Source organism: Danio rerio, chromosome 11, assembly GCF_052040795.2.
Source record: "Danio rerio strain M-AB ecotype USA chromosome 11, GRCz13ab, whole genome shotgun sequence".
NCBI classification, from domain to species: domain Eukaryota; kingdom Metazoa; phylum Chordata; class Actinopteri; order Cypriniformes; family Danionidae; genus Danio; species Danio rerio.
The window spans coordinates 21,259,877-21,278,082 of record NC_141031.1 but is presented as its reverse complement, the minus strand read 5'-3'; the positions used below and the strand labels follow the sequence as shown (position 1 = coordinate 21,278,082).

Below are 18,206 nucleotides of genomic sequence, written 5' to 3'. Positions count from 1 at the left end.
ATGGCTGGTTCGAACCCCGGCTGGGTCAGTTGGCATTTCTGTGTGGAGTTTGCACTTTCTCCTCATGTTCGCGTGGGTTTTCTCTGGGTGCTCCGGTTTCCCACACAGTTTAAAGACAAGTGCTATAGGAGAATTGATTAAGCTAAATTGGCCGTAGCATATGTGTGTGAATGCAAGGGTGTATGGGTTGCAGCTGGAAGGGAATCTGCTGTGTAAAACATATGCTGAATAAGTTGGTGGTTCATCCCGCTGTGGTGACCCCTTAAAAAATAAAGTGATTAAGCCAAAAAGAAAATGAATGAAAGAATACCCACAATTTGTTACATCATCATAAAGATAATCGTGTTTATATAAACACTATAAATTAGGAGGACTTCTCTCCTCCTCAGTCCCTGGGTCTGAATGCAGACACAGTGGATAGCAGTACAGCCCGTGTCTTACCCTGTCTATTTCAAGCATTAGCCTTGCCAGTAATCTGTAGAGGTTTTTACACAGGCGAAAACAGCAGCACCGATAGGCGATGTGTCTTAAATTGTAACAAACTGGACTGATAAAAGAAAAGTCCTCCATTCTCCAATAACCATATAGCTCTCCAGACTCCAGACAAAAATGCTTGCTGCACACTAACAGCTTTGCTGTATCAGCCCTGACATCATTGTGGGGAAAAACATACAACAAACCTGTTGATCATGGAAACAAACAAACACACGACCCTTTATGAACAACTAAATACTGCGTGCTGTGCGTGTATGCAGTATCACTGCTTGGAAGGTCTGCCTTGCCTTCGGAAAGCATGTGCAGTCAAAAAGAATTAAGAAAATAGCAACATTTACAACTTTGATTTGAAGGAAAACTATTCTCAACGATACAAAATTGTACTTTTGGTGGTAATTTAACATCATGAGGATATAATTATTTGTGGGGCTTCATGGTGTCTGTTTGGATTTGTTCATCTTTATGTGGCGCTGCACAGCCTAATTGGTCAATTAAAACCAGAGAACCTCTTAAGTAATTGGAGAGTTGACAGCAACTTACATCATCAATCTCAATGGAAAGTTTTTACATAGTTTGAATCATTTATCTCCTATATACAGTACTACACTGTGTGCCTTTCACCACATGCAGTAGAAAATGGTAATTATATGTACAAGTGACAGGTTTCACAGTTTTTGCATCTATCAAAAGTTAACCGTAGGACACTTTAGATTCTAGAAAGCATTTGATTGGGCAGACTATCTCACAAGTGCAGAGTGATGTCATCAAAATGGTTGATCCGTGTTTGATAATTTATATTTTCTCAATTTTTTAGGAGAAAACTAGCTAATAGATCACTTTAAATTCAGTTTTGATTTCTTGGAATTTTTAAGAGATCAAATTAAATGTTTAGGTCTGTGCTCAAAAAAAGGGGACAGGCTAACAGTTTTTGTAAAAGAAAATAATAATAATAATAATAATAAATAAATAAATATCTAAATAAATAGCTCATTTAAAAAAATGACAAAAAAACATAAAGTGTATAATTCTGGAACCCGACTGTAGTCTGACTCTACACTGAACGGATCAGTTTACGAGTCGATTGAAAAGATTGACTAATATGAATCAAACCACGATTCGACTGACTTCCCAGTTCAGTTTGCTGCAGGTATTACGGTAAGTAAACGGTGACGTATGGACACACCTTCACTCACGCGCTTGGCTCTGGTTGCCATGGAAGGTTATCAAGTGCAAAAACCGGCTGAGGCAACGACAGCACCTGGCGGAAACATACTGAACTTACCGGTGGAACCTGGAAGATACGGAGTAAAACACGGACCTCTGAGGTAGAATGACAACGATTTGGAAACAGTATGGTTATATGTGTCTCGCGATAGTGCTTCTTTAATATGTGTAACGTTACAATAAGATTTTATATGCGTATGGATTAAACTGTCAGTAAATGTTGAAAAGCCCTCATCCAAAGATTAACGGTAATGACGTAGCACGATATTCTCAGCATCCTTTTCTCCGTAATGACGTATCTGTATTACTGCGCTAAATAAGTGCCAAGAATAAAAGCTGTTTGTCACTGAGTAGAGCATAATCTACGCAAACACTAGTAATTTCCACTAACGTAGAATGCGTATATTGTCATTATTTCGCCGTTTGTGTTCGTCTCTCTGCAGGTGTGCCTGTCTTTGCAGCACTAAGAGTGAGTGAGTGATTAGGTCTGTCACATACAGATTCAGTATGTCTGCATGGCTGCAGCAGGAGGAGGCTGGTCCAACCAGTTCTGCTGAAGCCAAGAAATCAGAGCCTAGAGGCCAAGAGAAGAAATGCTGTAAGTACACAGGCTTTCGTGTCCCACTGATCTAAAATGTTTCGTGGGTTTTTGAGAGGTTTAGGGGGCTCCTCAGTTGATGTTTACTGCATGACAGATTTGTTCCCTGGCCCTGTTAAGTTTAACGACGGCCCTGAATCATATCACAGTTGTCCTTCTTGTGGTGTCAGCTGTTACTGAACAGCTAAACAGAAGTTCACTGTCAGGCTGGGTTATAAAAAAAAAAAGAAAACTGCTGTGCTGCCCTTTATTTAGATTGTCAGCATTGTCTGTTATGCTGGTTTCAAATTGCAGATCAAGGTAAAAGGCGCACTTTTTAGTGTTTAGGATTATTTGTGTGTGTGTGTGTGTATGTGAGTGTTTTAATAAATTGTTGCCTGGATGTAATCTTTTATTTTGCATAATATCTTAATTATTTGAATATTTTTAAATAAAAACATTTCAAAAAGATATTATCAGCACTGCTTTTTCAACATTTATAATCATTACAAATGTTTCTAATGCAGCAAATGAATGAACTTTTAAAGGTCATGTGACATTAAAGACTGCTGGTGCTTAAAATTCAGCATTGTCTATCATTACTTCAAAATGAAATTTAAAATATATTGAAGTGTATATATCAGTAGAATCACATCAAAGTAGATATTGCAAGTTGCTGTAATACTTTCTAGTATTTTATACGGTAGCCCAGTGAGCTTAGTGCTGCAATTTAAGAAAATGCATGCAAATAAAAATTTTTTTAAAAAAGACTGGTCCTAGAGATGTTGTGTAGATGGAGAAGAGATGTGTCCCAAGACACCACATATGCTGCAAATCTTCACAACGCAAACAAATCAGTTAATCATGCTGCATTTTCTCATAATGCAAACAATTTAAGAAAACGTGCTGCATTTTCTCACAACACTTTCAAATAGCATGGAACACAGCGGAAATTGCTTTGCGGAATTGGCTATTTAGTTTATGGTTATTTTAGGCTAATAAAATACAAAAGACAAGGGGATCAGGATGTTAAAATAAAACATCACCTACAACTTTACTGAGCAATTGTCACGGCACGGTGGTCGTCATGTTTTTGGATCCACTTGAAACATATCCATTGTGTTCAGTTCTTTTTGCAAGTGTTGTGAGAAAATGCAGCGTGATTTCGTAATTTGTTTGTGTTGTGAGAAAATGCAGCACGTTTTATTCATTTGTTTGCGGTGTGGAAAAATGCAGCGTGTTTTTTAATGTGTATGTGTTGTGAGGATTTGCAGCATGTGTGCTGTCAAACAGATGAAGATCTTTTCTTAATTTCTGGTGCAGTTGCTTTTGTAATTGCATGACTTTGCAGCATGTTAAACTTTCTCTACTACCGTGACTTTACTATTTATATAATAGTTTTTAAAAGACAGCATTTGTGTGAGCATTAAAGACTTATTTCAAACCCTTAAAAAAGAAGGCGAGTAAATTAACAATAAGCTTTCATGTCTGGGTGCTTTCGACATCTATCCCTTTGGTGCTTATATGTGCAATTTGAGTAGTTTATATTTAACAGATTATCATTGTTTGGTTGTGGATGGAAGGGCTGCGTAAAACATATGCCAGAGTAGATGGCGGTTCATTCATCTGTGGTGACCCCTGATAAATCATGGACTATGCTGAAGGAAAATGAATGAATGAATAATAGTTAATACTTGAGATACTGCTAACGTCCTCCAACTCTTTATGTGCTAATAAATGCTGTCTTTCTGTTTTTTTTTTTGGTGTCCGTTTGACCACAGCATGGGCTTCTTACATGACAAACTCCCCTACTGTGATCGTCATGATCGGCCTCCCTGCCAGAGGCAAGACGTACATGTCGAAAAAACTCACTCGCTACCTTAACTGGATAGGAGTTCCAACAAAGGGTGAGTGGGCAGCTGGATTCAGACAGTTGCAACATATCAAATGACAATCACTATAAATATCATCTGTCTCTCCTTTTAAATGCTTCATTTAGCTCTCAGCTGACCATTTTGACATCAAGGTCTATCAAGATGCTAAATTTGAACGTATGATCTATGGGTGTGTAGCCAATTATTCCCTTGAGTACATCATGACCCACAGTAAGGGATGGGAATAGCGGCATTATAAATAAACAGTGCTATTAAGGGAGTTACTTTTTTAAGTAACAAACCAATTAATGTTTCCCATATTACAATGTTAACGTCATTGAAAATATTGCAGCTTTATATATTAGATACACTGTATAATTTGCTGTAGTTGATCTTACTTAAGCAGTTTTCATCTGAGTTGACTCTAACCTATAGGACATGCTCTGCTGTGTTGTGTGGGGGGAGTGGGGAACATAACCGATGATGATTGGTGTGTGTGGGGGGGTGTGTGTGAGAGAACTGGGGCTGTGGGACAACAACATAACTGATAATGCTTTTTTTTTAACATTAGAAAATAATACAGGAAATGTGTTACATTATGCAGATTACAATTGTAAGAAAATATATATAGTATTTATATAGTTAACAACTTTACTAATTTAAAATAAAATAGAAATAAAAAAGTCAGAGATAAACTATATAAGGAAAGATGTTTTTGGCTTTTGAAAGATTTTTTTTTTTTTTTGCCCGTTAAAGATAAAATACAGGTCAATTATTGTCAATTAGAGAAAGCGTTTGAGTTTTGTTTTGTTTTTTACAAAAATATACACTTTAGAATGAAACATTGGCCCATTTTAATAAAAAGATTAATAACTGATGATGATTGGTTTGTGTGTTTGGGGGGTTTGACAATCATTTGCCATTGCGTCATCATATGTCATCACAATCTCTTGCTTCATATGTAGTTATTCCAGTTGTGTTATTTTATGGTATTGATCTTCAGGAAATCACTGAGGGCTTATATTATTTTATCATAACGATCTAATGTGGCAATAAGATCCTAACTGTACTGAGCATTAACACAGTGCTCATGTTTATCTATGTAAACACACAAAAACAACACTAACATTATAGCAGACACCGTAAAAAGCTCATTTCCAGTCACTAGACTTTTCTGACAAAGTTTTCGAGTGTCAGGATGTTGTGGGACTGCTATACAGGAATTGTTATTATAGATAGCGAATTTTTAAGGGGTTTTTATTTAAGCGTTTTTTGTTGTTGTTGTTGTTTTTAAGATTAAACACGAACGCAGTTATGAGTGTATTAAAATATGTGCTTGATTGTTGTAAAAAAATCATAATAATGACAAAAAAAAACTAATTTGTGGTTCTCCTGACTTCCGGGTGCAGCAATGCTGCCGTTGTGGCCGGTGTATTCTGGGAAACTTTCTTACCCCTTGATTTTGAGTGTGGTCCTGAAAAATCTCTGTTCTAATGGGTATCTACCCTTTCCCCTCAGCCCTACACCTTCAAGGTAAAGAGAATTAGGAATTGGGGAATGGGAAGCTAAGGGGCTAAGGGATAGAATTGAAATTGGGCCTGAGAATGCAGTCAATAAACTGAGCTCCACTCCACTGCGGACACAGAGCCATGTATAGGCCTACATCAAAGGAACTCAAACTAGTTTAAGTGTTATAAAATGCAAAAATATATTAGCAAAACTAGTTAAGTATTTCATAACATATTTTGACAAACAACTTTACAAAAACATTTCCATATCGTCAGCTTTCCGTGAGTAAAGGCTGGAATCTGCCATAAGGCATCAGAGTCAGTGTGTTAGAGAAGAAAGCATTTACTATTGTTATAACAAGATTGAAAGATGAATGAACATTAGAATATACAGTTGAAGTCAGAATTCCCAAATGATGTTTAACAGAACAAGGAAATTTTCACCGTATGTCTGATAATATTTTTTCTTCTGAAAAAGTCTTATTTGTTTTATTTTGGCTAGAATGAAAGTAGTTTTTACTTTTCTTAAAAAAAACAGGTCAAAATGATTAGCCCCTTTAAGATCTATTGTTTTCTCAATAGTCTACAGAACAAACCATCGTTATACAATAACTTCCCTAATTACCCTAACCTGCCTTGTTAACCTAATTAACCTAGTTAAGCCTTTAAATGTCACTTTAAGCTGCATAGAAGTGTCTTAAAAAATATCTAGTAAAACATTATTTACTGTCATTAGACAGTAAAGATAAAATAAATCAGTTATTAGAGATGAGTTATTAAAACTATTGTCTTTAGAAATGTGTGAATAAAATCTCTACGTTAAACAGAAATTGGGGAAAAATAAACAGGGGGCTAATAACTCTGACTTCAACTGTATATAAATATATTGTATATAGAATAGTGTAAATTGTTTTATTATAATAATTTATTCAATTAAGTTTTTAAATCATAATAAATACAATAGTTACTTTCCCTGGTACTTAGTAACTTAGTAACTATAACCTATTACTTTGTATTGTATAAGTGTTTGATCACTGTAAGTCAAAGTTTCCTTACACAATTGAACTGTTTCATCTCAACATGTACAGAGATGCCATCTTAAAGGGATAGTGCATGCAAAAATGAAAGTTCTGTAATTAATTACTACCCTCATGTCATTCCAAACACACAAGACCTCTGTTCATTTTTGGAATATAAATTAAGATGTTTTGAAAGAAATCTGAAAGCTTTCTGTCCCTCCACAGACAGGAACACAAGAATATTTTTGTGCACACAAAAAACACAATTAACAACTTGATTAAACAGTTTCTTCTCTTTAATGTCAGTTGAGAGTGTGTGTTCATGAGACCATATGCGTGTCGCACTTCTGACGTATACCAAGGATTTGCACACAGATTCAAACAGAGAAAGACGCATGCGGGCATTAAGGGTTTAATGTTTCAAGTGTGAAAAGTGATTGTTGAATATTGAAATTCAGCTTAAATTGTTGTTGTTTTTTGCGTACAGTGTTCAATCTGGGTGTGTACCGGAGGGAAGCAGTTAAAGCGTACAAGTCATATGACTTCTTTAGACATGACAATGAGGAGGCCATGAAAATACGGAAGTAGGTACATTTTTTAAATGTCATTTTATGGAACAGTTCTCTCAAACATTTTGATTCTATGGTCATTAACTTAATGTTGTTCCTAACCTGATGACTTTCCTTCTTTCAAAAGGAGAAGTTTAAGAGTACATGTTAGTGTTAGTAGTAAAACATGAATCTATATTTTCAGTAAACCAAGGATGTGAGTAAAATAAGCCAGTAGACTAATGCGATGTCAAAAAGCCCAAATTTATATTTTGACACATTTCTGAAGGTTACATCTTTTGCAGTTTGTGTTTTTCCTGGGATCTGAATTTACTGTTGTTCTATTCAATGCATTTGTCCATTTTTAAGAAGTCATAATGACCTAATTTGCATCCCAAACAGACAGTGTGCATTGGTGGCTTTGCAAGATGTCAAGATCTACCTGAATGAGGAAGGTGGACAAATTGCTGTAAGGTTTTACCCTCTTTACTGTTCAATTAATACTTTTAAAATTTAATGTGTTATTTTATTCAAATCAAACAGGCTGATTTTTATATTTGATTTATAAATAACAAATCTAAAATTAACCTTTTCTCGAAGGTATTTGATGCCACAAACACAACTCGGGAGAGGAGGGATCTCATATTGGATTTTGCACAGGAGAATGCATACAAGGTTTGGAAGCCACATGTATAATTTAAACTTCAATAAGATAAGTGTGTGTTAATCATTTTCCTATTTCTGTATGTTTGCAGGTGTTTTTCGTGGAGTCAGTATGTGATGATCCAGAGGTTATTGCTGCTAACATCCTGGTATGGAGTTTGTTTTTCATTTAACTGATGGTACAATGAATTATTGCTGCATAGCACTACTTTTGTTCATAAACTTTCTTTCATGGCCTTATTATTTCTTCAGGAAGTTAAAGTTTCAAGTCCTGATTATCCAGAAGCACACAGAGAGAGAGTCATGGATGACTTCCTGAAACGTATTGAATGTTATAAGGTCACTTACCAGCCGCTTGATCCTGATGAATATGACAAGTAAGAGTACTTGCAAAATGGACATGTTATGGTGTATCTAAATGTATATACTGATAGGGCTACCAATGAGCCAAAACATTATGATTTCATTCGTTCATTCATTTTCTGTAGTCCCTTATTTATCAGGAGTCGCCACAGCAGAAAAAAACACCAACTATTCTGGCATTTGTTTTTACGAAGTAGATCCCCTTCTGGCCACAACCCAGTACAGGGAAACACTTATGCACTACAGCAAATTTAGTTCTATTCACTTTTACTGCATGTCCTTGGACTGTGGGGGAATCCTGAGCAATGGAGGAATACGGAGAGACCATGAAACTCCACACAGAAATGCTTCCTGGCCCAGCCGAGACTCCAACCAGCAACCTTCTTGCTGTGAGGTGACATTGCTAACAACTAAGCCACCATGCCGCCCAATATTATGACTTTTCAGAGATTAAAGATTTATGAACGCTCATACACTTTCAAGCTGTAAATGAAATGGTCTCGTTTAGTCCATGCATATGCAAGTTGGTGCTGTTTTGACATATTTGACTATGAACTACAAAACCCTAAGGATCGATTTAAGATATTGAGATATCGAGCATATTAACAGTCATTATGTTTTGGCTTATCTGTGTACTTTTTCTCTGTACTAGCTCTTAATCATCTTCTGGCAGACTCTTCCTTAGACATACAGTACTGCTTGAAAGCTTTTAAACTCTTTGAGCAGTTCATAGTTTTCTATTGTTTTAGCAAGATTTTATCATCACATGATTATTATGTATTAAATGTCAGCTGTATGCTTATCATTTGTTTAGATCAGGGGTGCCCAAACTCATTGCCTGAGGTCCGGTGTCCTGCATATTTTAGTTCCAACCCCAATCAAACACACCTGAACCAGGTAATCAATCTCTATCTAGGTGTGCAAAAATTTCCAGGCATGTGTGTTGAAGTTGAAGCTAAACTATGCAACACACCGGCCCTCCAGGACCGAGTTTGGACTCCCCCTGGTTTAGATGGAAATTAGTGAGTAGTCAAAAACTACATTAAGTACATTAGGTGAACTTCAGCATTGTTGTTGTCAGGTGGGAAATTCAGGTGAAATACATTTGGGTAAAACACATCTACTCTGGAGAGTTGCAAACCTCTCTGGCAGCATCTGGAGTAAATGCACATGCACATGCGTCTGTATTGAACAGACATTTACATAATAGGTGCTAGAAGAAAGCCAGTCAGATCCTCTGCTTTTATAAATAGTTTTTGCAAAGGCTTTCTAGCAAAGTTGGAACTGCAAACTTTGTTTTTTTTTTCTGAGACCCTGAATGAGCAAACAAAAAAAAATGTCCTAAATAAATTGATTGGATTGTTATGGTTTGCTTTTGATTGTCCTGCTTTCATGCCAGTAAACATGAATAGTTAAAGCTAAAACACTCCTGATCAATGTCTTTCCCCAGAGACCTGTCCTTCATTAAGGTGATAAATGTGGGTCGTCGATTCCTGGTGAACCGTGTTCAGGACTACATCCAGAGCAAGATTGTCTACTACCTCATGAACATCCATGTACACTCGCACTCTATCTACCTGTGCAGGCATGGAGAGAGTGAACACAACATCCAAGGGCGTATTGGAGGAGACTCTGAACTCTCCTCACGAGGGAGACAGGTCTGACCTCATTCAGTTATTTCTTTTTAGCATCAATTAATGAGAAGATTCTTGACTTGCTTTATCTTTTGCGAGTAGTTTGCGAGCGCCCTGCATGAGTTTGTTGAGGAGCATAAGCTATCTAACCTGAAGGTTTGGACAAGCCAGTTAAGGAGAACCATCCAGACGGCTGAGGAGCTGGGAGTTCCCTATGAACAGTGGAAAATCCTCAATGAGATAGACGCTGTTAGTATTACAAGATCCCAGCAGAGATTGGATTAGGTTTTTATGTATCATATGTTCATCAGCATTCATTGTTCTGACGCAGGGTGTTTGTGAAGAGATGACCTATGAAATGATCCAGAACACATTCCCAGAGGAATTTGCTTTAAGAGATCAGGACAAGTACCATTACAGATATCCAGGAGGAGAGGTACGACATATCATAAACTTATCAGTTTCATTAAAGTTCATCATCAGAGTATGTCTCTTCTATATATAAAGTCCTATGGGTTAAGTTAGCATATGTTAATATCTGAGTTTTTGTGGAAAGCTCTGACTTCATAAGGCTTTTTGTTCTTGTAGTCATATCAGGACCTGGTTCAGCGACTGGAGCCTGTAATTATGGAGCTTGAGAGACAAGGCAATGTACTAGTCATCTGCCATCAGGCGGTAATGCGGTGCCTACTAGCCTATTTCTTGGACAAGAGTGCAGGTAGGATGCATTTGCACTGGAAAAAGTTGCTTTATATATATGAAAAATCGAACAACCACCTGCAGGAGGAGCCATAGTGAGCGGTGAAATGTGAGGTGCTTGAAGGCTAGAGCCATGACAACCTGATCTTTGGTTGTGGAATCTGGCTCTTGGGACACTGAATGTCATGTTACTGGGGGAAAGAGCCTTGCACCTTCAGGTCGTGGATAGGTCTCTAAATGTAGTTTGTGCTTAAGGGTCAAACAGCAGTGCAGAGTATCCACTCTTCTTGGAGTCCTAGAGAGGGGTGCTTGAAGGTCATTGGGTGACTTCAACACCCATGTGAGCAAGGACATTGATACATGGAGACCTTGTACCTGTGATACCTTCTTCCTGTATGACAGGGAGAAGTGACCTCCGTCACCTGAATCTGAGTGGTGTTCTGTTGGATTTCTGTGCTAGTCTCAATTTGTCTATAACAAATGCCATGTTTGAGAATAAGGGACACTCTTGGCCAGAGGTCAGACATCAGAATAAGGGATGCTAATAAGGTGAAGAGAGAGTCCTATAGAGCCTGGTTGGCTTGTGGGACGCTCAAAGCAGCTGATGGACATGGGCAGGCCAACTCAGACCTAGGTTGAGATCATGAAAAAGGGTTAGAAAGTTTTTGCCCCGAATGGAGGAGATTAAGTATATTGGGATCTTGTTCACGACTGAGGAAATGACTGACAGACTGCAGCAATCTAACTGATCACAAATAATTATCGTTGTCTTGGGAAGAAATAATCTAGTGAAATGGAATATGCAACAACAGTTATCAATACTCATAGATGTTTAAGTAATACTGTAAACTTCATCTTTTGTCTTATAGATGATCTTGCCTATTTGCTATGTCCTCTTCATACTGTCATGAAGCTCACTCCTGTTGCCTACGGTGAGTTGGACAGTTGTGTCCTCCTTTTTGTTTGTTAGCAAACATACACGTCAAATTGTGCTTAGAGATGAATGTGGTTGGTGTTTTAGGTTGCAAAGTTGAGATGTTTCATCTGAATGTGGAGGCAGTGAACACACATCGGGACAGACCGCTGGTAAGTCCACATCTGTTTCAGTGACATACCCGATTGCATGAATTATTAATAGAGGATATTAAATATTCACTTTGAAATAATTAGCAGCACGTTTACATCAAACTTGTATTTTTGATACTACACACCAAAGCATGCTGTTTCATGCTACATATAAATCTGAAATCCTGACTGCATATTTGGCTTTGCTGCATGTTTTTCTCAGAGAACCCAATGCTTAAAGCAATCTTCTGGGTCCAGTACAACTGAAGTCTATCAACAGCATCTGTGACATATGGTCAAGAAAATGATTGCGAATATATTTTTAGACAAAATGATGTACATGCATCCACAAACAACTGTAATGGTAAAATTATTTAAATTATAGCCCCTTCTCTATTGGCTATTTGGTCAAACCAGCCAAATTATGTTAACTTCACGGAATGTTTGTGGGAGCAGCTTATCTTGTTATCCCATAACATTGCTTTAAACTATGTTCTCTGACTTTAATCAAAATGTTTGATTAAAGAAAAATCTTCTTTCTACTCATTCACCTCATCAGAGTGAGGTTCAGCCCTTCCCCTCTATGTTTCCAATAAAAATTGTACATTCGTGATTGTGTCAGTCGCACAGCTATGATAAGGGAATGTGTTTTAATGTGTTGTGGGTTATGTTCATGCGTCTGTTGAACTCTCCATTAAACAACATTGTGTTCTCCATCCCTGTATTGACGTGTATAATATTAACCAGAACTACTTTCATCTGTAAAAATATTATCTTTGTTAATACTTGCAGCTAACATGTCTCTTGATCATTTTGTGGAGGTGTCTGATGTATGTTGAAGATCTTGTGAATACGGTCTCTCTTTTTAACCCACCCAGTCTCTTCCATTTTAAAGCAGGGGAAAGTGAGACGAGACTGCGCTCCTCTGCTGTTAAGGCGGAATAGTTACACCCCTCTGTCCAGTCACGACCAGGTTAAGCGTCCCCGTCTCTACAGCGCTGGCAACCGGCCCTGGCTGCCCCTCACCCCTTCCCCCACCACCCTGCACTTCCCAAACACACCAGACGGGGCACTGCTGCTCCAGCAAAGCCAAGTTAGTGACAGTTTAAACAAGCTCCGTAATCTTACAGGGACTCAGTGTTGTCCTGACACTAACCCACCCTCACACTGGTGTTCTGAATCACCCCGGAACGTCACACTTAGTACTGATCATGCATGAAATGATTTTGCTCTTTATCGTTTTGTTATTTTTTTAAATCTAAGTTCATGTTTTTTTGCACACTCTTAGTTCAGCTTGAGCTTCTGTTTTGTTGTTTTGTATGAGTGCTCTGTGCAGAAATCATGCAGTATTCATAATTTAGCAGTGCAGTAACATACAGTAAAAAACTAACTTTTGAAATTGGCATTATATATCCTACCTTTCATTATATCAACAATAATTTGCTAAACTAATTGTGCAATATGTGCAAAACTAATGCATTTTTTTCCTCTGTAAGAAAACAACAGGTCAAAAACAAAGTTAAACATTTTCGTGTTGCCTTTTTGTTTAATGTGTACATGCAGGAGTAGTTCACCCCAAAATTAAAACGGACTCATCATTTACTGACTCTCAAACTCAACATATATACTTAGATGTACAGATGAAGTCAGAATTATTAGCCCTCCTTTGATTTTTTTTTTTTTTCTCTTTTGAAAATTTCCTAAATTATATTTAACAGCAAGGAAATTGTCATAGTATTTTCAATAATATTTTTTTTTCTTCTGAAGAAAGTTTTATTTTGGTTAGTATAAAAGCAGTTTTTCATTTTTTAAAAGCTATTTTAAGGTCAAAATTATTAGCCCCTTTAAGCTATTTTTTCCGACTGTCCACAGAACAAACCACTGTTATACAATGAATTGCCTAATTACCCTAACCTGCCTAATTAACCTAATTAACCTGTTTAAGCCTTTAAATTGCCCTTTAAGCTGAATACTAGTGTCTTGAAAAATATCTAGCAAAATATTATTTACTGTCATCATGACAAAGATAAAATAAATCAGTTATTAGAAATAAGTTATTAAAACTATAATATTTAGAAATGTGTTGAAAAAAATCTTCCCTCCATTAAACAGAAATACAGTTGCAATCAGAGTTATTAGCCCCCCTGAATTGTTAGTGCCCCTGTTTATTTTTCCCCAATTTCTGTTTAATGGAGGGAAGATTTTTTAACACATTTCTAAACATAATAGTTTTAATAACTTATTTATAATAACTGATTTTATCTTTGCCATGATGACAGTAAATAATATTTGACTAGATATTTTTCAAGACGCTTCTATACAGCTTAAAGTGACATTTAAAGGCTTAACTAGGTTAATTAGGTTAACTAGGCAGGTTAGGGTAATTAGGCAGGTTATTTTATACCGATGGTTTGTTCTGTAGACTATTGAAAAAATATATTGCTTAAAGTGGCTAATAAGTTTGACCTTAAATGTTGTTGTTTTTTATAAAAACTGCTTTTATTCTAGCCAAAATAAAACAAGTAAGATTTTCTCCAGAAGAAAAAATATTATCAGACATATTGTGAAAAGTTCCTTGCTTTGTTAAACATCATTTGAGAAATATTTAAAAAAGAAAAAAACTCAAAGGGGGGCTAATAATTCTGACTTCAACTGTAGGGGAAAAAATAAACAGGGGGCTAATAATTCTGACTTCAACCTTATATACTTCAACATATACTTTTGTATGAATTTCTTCCAAAATAAGAAATAAAACTGCTTATTTCCATGCAATGCAAGTAAATGGTGGCTAAAAGTTTAAGTCAATGTACATCCATTGAATCCATCCATCCAGACAAAAACAATATCAATATAAAAACCAATATATTTGTGCAGGAAGTAAGACTATAATTATTAATGACTTGTTTTAGGGAGTTCAGAATCAGTTTTTCTTTTTTTCTTTTCATTTCAAGAACTAATTAATGTTGTGCAATTTGGTCTTGAACATTTTCTGACTTTAAAAAAGAAATGCTAAAATAAACAGTAACATCACAATGGCACACTTTAATTACCCTAAAATTTTGTCAATTTCCTAATTTCTTAAGTGAAATGATCATACTTATTACATTGTAAGGTTAGCTTTCATTGTACAGAAATAAGCAACATAAAACGTATTTTTGTGTTTTGAATGGCATTGTAAGTATGAGTAAATAATGACTGGATTTTTCTGGGTGAACTGGGTGATCCATTTAAAGTAATGTATGTTGTGCTTTTGTAATCAATTTTTTGAATGTGCAAATTTGTCTTCTCCATATTTGTCTCTCTTATTTTCATCCTCTTTTCCCCTTCATCCTCATCTCTCTGTTTTCACAGTCTCGTGTGGTTGGCAGCCATCTGTGAGTATATTAAATCCCATGAGTTTAAAAGCTCCTGTTAAACTGCATTTCATTTTTATAAAAAGTTTTTTTGTGTGTGATTTCAAAAACCATGCAGTTTTCAACGTATGGTGATTCTTGTTTATATATATGTATATATATTACACATACATTTTGTGTTAAAAAATGGAACCATGTTTTTATCTATGTGTTGTGATAAGTGATTGAATTATTCAAAAGTTTAGAATGCAACATAAGCAGTCTTTAGTGCTGTTACATCAAATTTACTTATAAATATAAAATATTTAATATTGTAAATAGATTTTAAAATTCAGATTCGGTGCTTAGTTTTTATCAGTTATTATTACTGAATTAATAATATGTTATTATAATGCATTTTTAATATATAATATTTTTGAGCTTTTTCTACCTGATATTTTTATGTAGAAACTGAAAGTTTTCAAGGTTTCCCAAAAACAGTATTTCAATAAAATGTTACATAATAAACGTGGTTACACATACTTTAATTAATTTTATCCAATTATGTAAAATAAGATTATTAATTTGTTTGTTTTTTTATTAAAAAAAATCCTACTTTAAAATTCTGAAATCCTAGTTTATAATGAATTCCATAAACATAGCAGCAAAAACAACAATAATTATAATAATAATAATAATAATAATAATAATAATAATAACAATAATAATTTATTTCTAAAGGTGAAAGCTAAAGTAATGATGCTGAAAATTCAGACAACACAAAAATAACACAAAAATAACACAAAAATAAGTAGCATTTAAAAAAATATCCATATCGAGAATTATCCTTAATAATAGTAGTAGTAATAGTATTTCTCAATATTGCTGTATTTTCTTCTAAAATAATATAATAATATATAAAATATTTAGACCACCAGTGTATGCTGTACAATAGATTGTGATACTTTAAAAACACTAATTGTTTTCTTGTAGGTTATACAAGTTTACACGTCTCTTAATTTTCTTTTTTTTTCTTGAGGACTCCGTGTGTGAAGGAATCAACTTTGACTGCTCAGACGAAGTTAATGACTGTTTCCGCTTCTGAGTGAGACTGAGAAGAAATTTCTGAAATCCTGCATGAAAGTGAAACTTTGCTTCTAGATTTTCCCACTCCTCACTTTCTGCTTGCACTATCAGTGATGGGACTACATTTCCCATAAGCCCCAAATGGCAGATTGCCACTGCTATGGCACCAAACAATTCCGGCACTTAAACATTGTTGCTTATTTTAAGTGATGATGCCTTATTGAAGCTAAAGGAGGCGGTCTCCGTGAACTGAATGTGTTTGCACTTGAATTTGTTGGGTTGTGCAAATGATAATAACCTTCACACAAAGTTGGTGTTGCAACACGGTGGGGTTTGCAATAATGCATTTTCTCAATCATAAATATTGCGACATCCTCATACATACCACGGTCAGACATGAGCAAGAACAAAAATTCAGGAAATCAGATATTTGACGGAGACAGAGCGAGTTTGTACATTCTAAGTACGTTTGTGTCTTTAAGAGAATGCACTACATGAGACTTTAAAACTCTATCAAATATTATTTTCTTAATGTGTTCTGTAAAGTGCAAGTTAATTATGTCATATTTTTCTAGAAACCCATTGATTGTTTTGCATTTGTGACAACATAAAGAGGATTTATAGAATAAGGCATTTACTGGAAGTGAAGTATATTGTATAGGTCAGGTTTCTGCTAATGATGCAAGTAATTTAGTTATTATAATATACAGTTGTTTATATGAAGTTTTTTGAAGGGATTGAATGTAGTCTGTGCATTGTAAGCAAGCAATGTTTGTCTGGTTGTTAAATCTTAAATGACTAGCATAACCAGACTGTTTATATTTCTGGTTGAGGAGCTACACACTTCAATCATCAGACTATCATCACTGCAATAATATAGCAAAAAATATACACAACATGCCATCGTTTGAATGTTTAAGCAGAAAATGTCTGAAGTACAGAACATGATCAGTACTTTACTTTGATCATAGGACATATTGATGCATAATTTGAAATGCTGTGGCAAATATCTGACAAAAATAATCTCTGAGTTAAACGTCTCAATGCTGCATGCATGTCAACAATGCATTAATAAATGCTGCATAACTTATGCTATTCAAAATACTTTTAGATGGACCACAGCATGTCCCTCCACATAGCTTTCAGTTTCATGTCAGTGACCCATATTCCTCGCCTGAAACATCCGGACATCATCATCAGATGTGCATGGTGCTGTGTAAAACATGCAAAACTGCAGTTAAGATATCCAAGCATGCATTTCAATTTCCTTTGTATTGACTGGATAGACAGCTCAGAACACGTTGCACAAAATTTCACTTTAAATAGTTCCTATGCCACAACATATAATATCTGAATCATTTTGAGACTGGAAAGTGGCCTCCAATGTGTTGCAGCATTGGTTTCTCTAATACATAAAATAAACATCTCCTGTAATGTCAGACACGTGTCCTTCTTTCTCCCTTCTTCAGTGCTGCAGGAACGTACGATTGGCTTTATTTCCACTGTTGCAAATTTTAGAGGAAGCTAAAGGGACCATGATTTGTTTGGTTTAATTCTGGTGTACCTCAGAAAACAATTGCCTGTTATACCATGTGATTTTGTGTTTAATTGTAAGCACGATGCATATAGTTATAGTTTTAATCATATCTATACAAATATAGTTTTAATTATATTCATACATAATCAAATTAGTGTGTAACTTAATCAAAAATGAATTTGGATTTGTAGTTCGGGCCCCAAAAAAGTGTTTTGGAATATTTGTTGTGTTTTTTTTGTTTTTTTTTCAATCGTTTAAGTGTATTTGATTGACTTTAATAATCTCTGAGTATTATCAATTGACTTATTTGGTAAAATTGCTGCTTTTTAATGTCATCCAATGTGCTTTTGCTTTTTATTAATGCATGGTCACTTACTGCTAGCGTTTGTTGTGAAAGAGTTAAGCTTGTAGTTACTATTGCTCTTTTGAGTTACATTAATTTGTAAAAAAAAAAATAATAATTTTGCGAAATGGATGTTGCAAATTGCTTAATTTGTTGCTAGGTGCTTTTTGAAAGAAAAAAGTGACTTTGTTACTAGGGTAGTATGAAGAGTTTTTGAAACACTGTGCGGTATTGTGGCC

At 35.4% G+C, this 18,206-nt stretch overlaps 1 protein-coding gene across 6 annotated transcripts; it reads left to right on the top strand.

The window, feature by feature from the left end:
* Nucleotides 1-1,690: 1,690 nt before the first annotated feature.
* Nucleotides 1,691-17,526, top strand: pfkfb2b (6-phosphofructo-2-kinase/fructose-2,6-biphosphatase 2b). Of its 6 annotated transcripts, none has more exons than XM_087273597.1 (17): nucleotides 1,691-1,820; nucleotides 2,163-2,317; nucleotides 4,078-4,203; nucleotides 7,185-7,281; nucleotides 7,648-7,714; nucleotides 7,846-7,920; nucleotides 8,001-8,057; nucleotides 8,161-8,285; nucleotides 9,722-9,929; nucleotides 10,008-10,154; nucleotides 10,237-10,341; nucleotides 10,494-10,623; nucleotides 11,474-11,536; nucleotides 11,626-11,690; nucleotides 12,568-12,762; nucleotides 15,021-15,043; nucleotides 16,041-17,526. In XM_087273597.1, exons 2-17 carry the CDS (start codon nucleotides 2,227-2,229, stop codon nucleotides 16,108-16,110), a joined length of 1,644 nt encoding a protein of 547 aa, XP_087129723.1. In that variant the 5' UTR covers nucleotides 1,691-1,820; nucleotides 2,163-2,226; the 3' UTR covers nucleotides 16,111-17,526. The 6 variants fall into 6 exon arrangements, with proteins under 6 accessions (XP_087129723.1, XP_087129722.1, XP_087129726.1 ...); XM_087273596.1 differs by having other exon boundaries at nucleotides 12,565-12,762; XM_087273600.1 differs by lacking the exon at nucleotides 12,568-12,762.
* Nucleotides 17,527-18,206: the final 680 nt, after the last annotated feature.

Coding starts and splice junctions, on each gene's coding strand:
- pfkfb2b (XM_087273595.1), top strand. CDS start 2,227: ATGTCTGCATGGCTGCAGCAGGAGGAGGCTGGTCCAACCAGTTCTGCT. Junction 8,058..8,160: donor TTATTGCTGCTAACATCCTG/GTATGGAGTTTG, acceptor TTATTTCTTCAG/GAAGTTAAAGTTTCAAGTCC. Junction 11,537..11,625: donor GCTCACTCCTGTTGCCTACG/GTGAGTTGGACA, acceptor TTGGTGTTTTAG/GTTGCAAAGTTGAGATGTTT.